Below are 3,942 nucleotides of genomic sequence, written 5' to 3'. Positions count from 1 at the left end.
TGGAGCAGGAGGACACAGCAGAGGGTGAGAGTCAACAACAGAAAAGTGACATGAAACCGATCCATAAAGAGAAGTCTCGCCTCTCTGCCCCCCAGCAGAACTCTTCTGATGTGTGTTGTGTGGGAAACTCTCTCTAGACCTTTTGGGTTTCAGATGAAAACTGTTCCAAGGAAAACGTGTTTTGATCTTTCTTTGTCTTTCTCTGGCGCTTTGTTGCAGGAGCTGCAGCAGCAGAGAGCTGCAGAGGAGCAGCACCAGGTGGAGCTGGAGAACCTCAGGCAGACGAGTGCAGCAGGACGTAAGAAACTGAGGAGTTCCACGAGCAGCAACAGCCTGAAGCCACCTGCAGACACCAAAACAAAGAACACAGGTCCAGCATGTCAGATGGATCTAAACTCTGCATGTCAGGCATGTGCTTTGTTTAACAAGTATTCCTGACAGCGTGTTTGTTTCCACAGACTCTCATTTGAGTGTTGTGGCTGATGGAGGTGGTCTCAGCTTCAGAGCAGTTTCTCCACCTTCATCAAACCGCAGAGGATCCCAGGTAAGAAACTGAACATTTTACTGAGACTCCTTTCAGCAGTTCTTGTCTCAGGCTTTTTGTTTCTGGTCCTGCAGGAGGTCCTGCAGAGGTCCGTGAGCGTGGAGGACCAGGGTCAGGGAGTCCAGTCCAGCAGGCCTCAGTCTAAAACCACCCTGACTGAGCTGCTGGACTCCCTGAAGCTGTTAGAAGAAGAGCCGGAGAGACTGCCGGAGCCGAGGGTCTATCATAAGGAGAAGTACGCCTGGATAGATCAGGTCAGAGTTCAAATCTTTAGGACATTTTTCACAGCGAAGCTATAAGAGATCACTGATCCAACCTTAAACTGCTTCTTCTGAAAGGATGGAGACTCGAACTCACTGACGGCTGACAACCTGGAGCGTCACGGCCAGCTGAGCCAGCACCCTGCGCTGCCAGACGGGGGCGCTCTGCTCTCAGAGGCCAAGCTGCAGAGCATCATGACCTTCCTGGACGAGATGGAGAAATCTGAGCAGGAAAGGCCTCGATCTGTCACGTCAGGGTCGCACAGAGAGGTCCGCACCACTTTGTGTTGTTGTGTCGCTCAGGTTCTCAAACTTCAGACCAACCAAACACCAGCTGTTGTTTTCCATCACTAGTGGGGCTCTGTGTTCGTTTCTGGTTAAAACTATGGGAAGGCCTCATATTTACAGCTGATGGTTGGTGTTTTCAGGCTGTGCTGTCTGAGGAGGAGCTGGGAGTGGAGCAGTCTGCCACTGCTGCCGAAGTCACTGGTTCCATGATGAGGATCAAACTGGAGCTGGAGGAGAAGAAATGCACCGTCAGCATGCTGCAGGCAGCTCTGGTGAGCAAGCAGCTCGACACCTCGGTGTGTTAGCTGCTGCAAACGTTGAGCTCACAGCCTCGGCTGCTCTCATGTTTCTGCAGACTCAGCAGAGGGAGCTGACGGCGAGGCACGTGAAGGAGACGGAGAAGGAGCTGAGCACAAACTTCCAGCTGCAGAAGGAGCAATACGAAGCCACCATCCAGAGACACCTGACTTTTATCGACCAGGTGAGAAACGAGCAGCTGTTTTGGAAACACCTTTTTATTTCTTTTTGTGTAAGACTTGTTTTGTCTCTCTGCAGCTCATCAACGATAAAAAGGCTCTGAGTGAGCGCTGTGAAGGTGTGGTGGCCGAGCTGAAGCAGGTGGACCACAAGTACACCAAGAAGATCTCCCAGATGCAGCAGCAGCACGAGATGGTGAGACTCTGCTCTCAGCAGGTTTCTCTGTAGGCCTCCGTGCGTCTGCTTCGCTTCTCTCACCGAACCTGCTTCAGTTTAACGTTTTCTCTTCTTTCCTCTTTATATCTGTGTTTTCTCACCTCTTAGGTGTGGCAAATTCTCGGCCCCTTGTGTGAGGTAACGACTTTCTCCTCTGACTCACTTTGACTCGATCATCTTTCATTCTTCCATTCATTTCTCATTTCCATTCGTCTGTCCCACAACACTTCTCCTGGACCGCATGTGAGCAACTTGTTAAAAATGTAATCTTTTACATTAAAACTTTTATTAGTTTAGTCTGTTTTATTTTCGGCACCCGCTGTTTATAAAGTAAATGTTTTAACGGTTTGTGTAATAAAAGTCACTGATAGTCTCTGCTGTCTCGTCCATTTCTCTGCAGGAGATCAAAAAGTTGAAGGACCTGATGAGCGCCACGGAGAAGATCCGCAGAGAGAAATGGATCGATGATAAAACCAAGAAGATTAAGGAAATCACAATCAAAGGTAGAGATGAAATATTAATCCCACTAACTGCCAGGTTGTAAATTAAGTCCACGTCTGTGATTCATCGTGACTCTGCACAAAGTTGGTGTTTGTTGCTCGTAGTTCTTCCTGTTCATCCTGTGACTGTTCTTCTGTCTGTAGCTGCTCCTCCGAGCGCCTCGTGAAATGACTTTATTGCACGGATAATGCAGAACAGTTCCCCGACAGCCGCTGCGCGTGACATTTAACCTTTAACTCACCTCGACGAACCTGCAGCGTCATGTTTCAACTTCCCTCACCACAAGTTTCACTCTATTTTATTTACTCCAGGACGTGAACAGCAGCTAAGAGATCAGGAATGTTATGATGCATTTATAAACTGACGCATAAATGATTTAACATGTGGGAATACTTTACTCTCTTACCTGTCGTCCGTTTTTTAAAGTGTGACTTTTTATTTCATAATGAATGAACAAGATTCTTGTATTGATTGTTTTTAACCGAAACACTGAGGCTGTTTCCTCGTCTGTCGTTGCTTGTTGTGCTGAAACCATGAAAAGTTTTTAGTTTTAGGTGTTTTCAGTGTTCATGCTGACTCTGTGTGACCTTTGACCTTCTAGCAGTCAGCAGCTCAACAAACAAACGCTTCTTTTATGTGGTTCAGTAAAAGGAAAAGTAAATAAAATGTGTCTGCTGATCTGTGCCAAACATTTTTTTCCAACTTGACCAGAAAAATAAGATTTTTCTTTTTGGGTTTTGTTTCTTTTCAGATGTTCGGACTTCAGAACTCGTCTGTTTTTCTCTTTGTTTAGTCTCGTTTCTGCTAAAAATAACCTCACTTTACTGGAACTTGTCCCAGACTCCAGGAATTCAACCAGCAGTTTGTTGGTTTTCACGTGAAGCTCTCTTCCTCTCAGGGCTGGAGCCAGAGATCCAGAAGCTGATTTCTAAACACAAGCAGGAGCTGAAGAAGCTGCGGACGCTGCACGAAGCCGAGCTGCTGCAGGCTGACGAGCGAGCGGCGCAGAAGTACGTCCGTCAGAGCGAGGAGCTGCGGCTGCAGCTGGAGAAGGAGAAGCAGGAGGAGAGCCAGAGGGAGAGGGAGCTGGCCAAACAGAGGTGAGCATCGCACCTCCATCGTCTCCTGGTTGTCTTACAGCTCCTCTGTCTGTGGGTTCAGCAGCTCGTGTTCCTCCTCTCAGTTGTTTTGGGCTTTTCAGGTACGAGAAGCAGCTGCAGGAGGAGGAGTTGTCCCTGCAGCAGCAGAGGAGGCGTCTCCACAAGGAGGTGGCTGATGAAAAGGAGAGGCTCGCTGAGCTGGCTGCCAGGTGAGGTCAGAGGTCATCCGAAGAGCTGCAGTCAAGTCAAATTAGACAAATTGTTCATGTGCAGGAGCTTTTTATCAGATGAGCAGGGCAAAAGGTTCTTTAAGCTTTTAGTCTTTACAGCCTCTGAGCTGAGGACAAGATGACGTTACAACTAATGAAATGTTGTTAAATAAATGTCCTGATGCATGCTCAATAATCCAGGTAGAAAAATCTAAAAAACTTAAATCTGGTCCTCTGGACATTCAAAAAAACCCAAAACAAAGCAAAACAACAAAAAATGTAGAAACGTTTCGTCTCTCGTCCGAGAGACTTCCTCAGTCTGAGGTGCTGTATTCAGCTCAGTCTCT

At 47.5% G+C, this 3,942-nt stretch overlaps 1 protein-coding gene across 1 annotated transcript in view; it reads left to right on the top strand.

The window, feature by feature from the left end:
• The window catches only part of cep131 (centrosomal protein 131), a 22,839-nt gene that overhangs the window by 12,574 nt on the left and 6,323 nt on the right, over positions 1–3,942 (top strand). The window contains exons 12-23 of the mRNA XM_037690967.1: positions 9–110; positions 220–370; positions 459–544; positions 619–798; positions 883–1,074; positions 1,233–1,364; positions 1,448–1,573; positions 1,648–1,764; positions 1,894–1,923; positions 2,186–2,288; positions 3,185–3,386; positions 3,488–3,595. Coding sequence (XP_037546895.1) covers positions 9–110; positions 220–370; positions 459–544; positions 619–798; positions 883–1,074; positions 1,233–1,364; positions 1,448–1,573; positions 1,648–1,764; positions 1,894–1,923; positions 2,186–2,288; positions 3,185–3,386; positions 3,488–3,595 — 1,529 coding nt within the window. The remainder of the gene's footprint in view (positions 1–8; positions 111–219; positions 371–458; positions 545–618; positions 799–882; positions 1,075–1,232; positions 1,365–1,447; positions 1,574–1,647; positions 1,765–1,893; positions 1,924–2,185; positions 2,289–3,184; positions 3,387–3,487; positions 3,596–3,942) is intronic.

This window comes from Nematolebias whitei, chromosome 17, assembly GCF_014905685.2.
Source record: "Nematolebias whitei isolate Nwh7 chromosome 17, NemWhi1, whole genome shotgun sequence".
NCBI lineage: Eukaryota > Metazoa > Chordata > Actinopteri > Cyprinodontiformes > Rivulidae > Nematolebias > Nematolebias whitei.
Note: the sequence above shows the minus strand (reverse complement) of the source record. Positions and strands in the feature narration are given on the sequence as shown.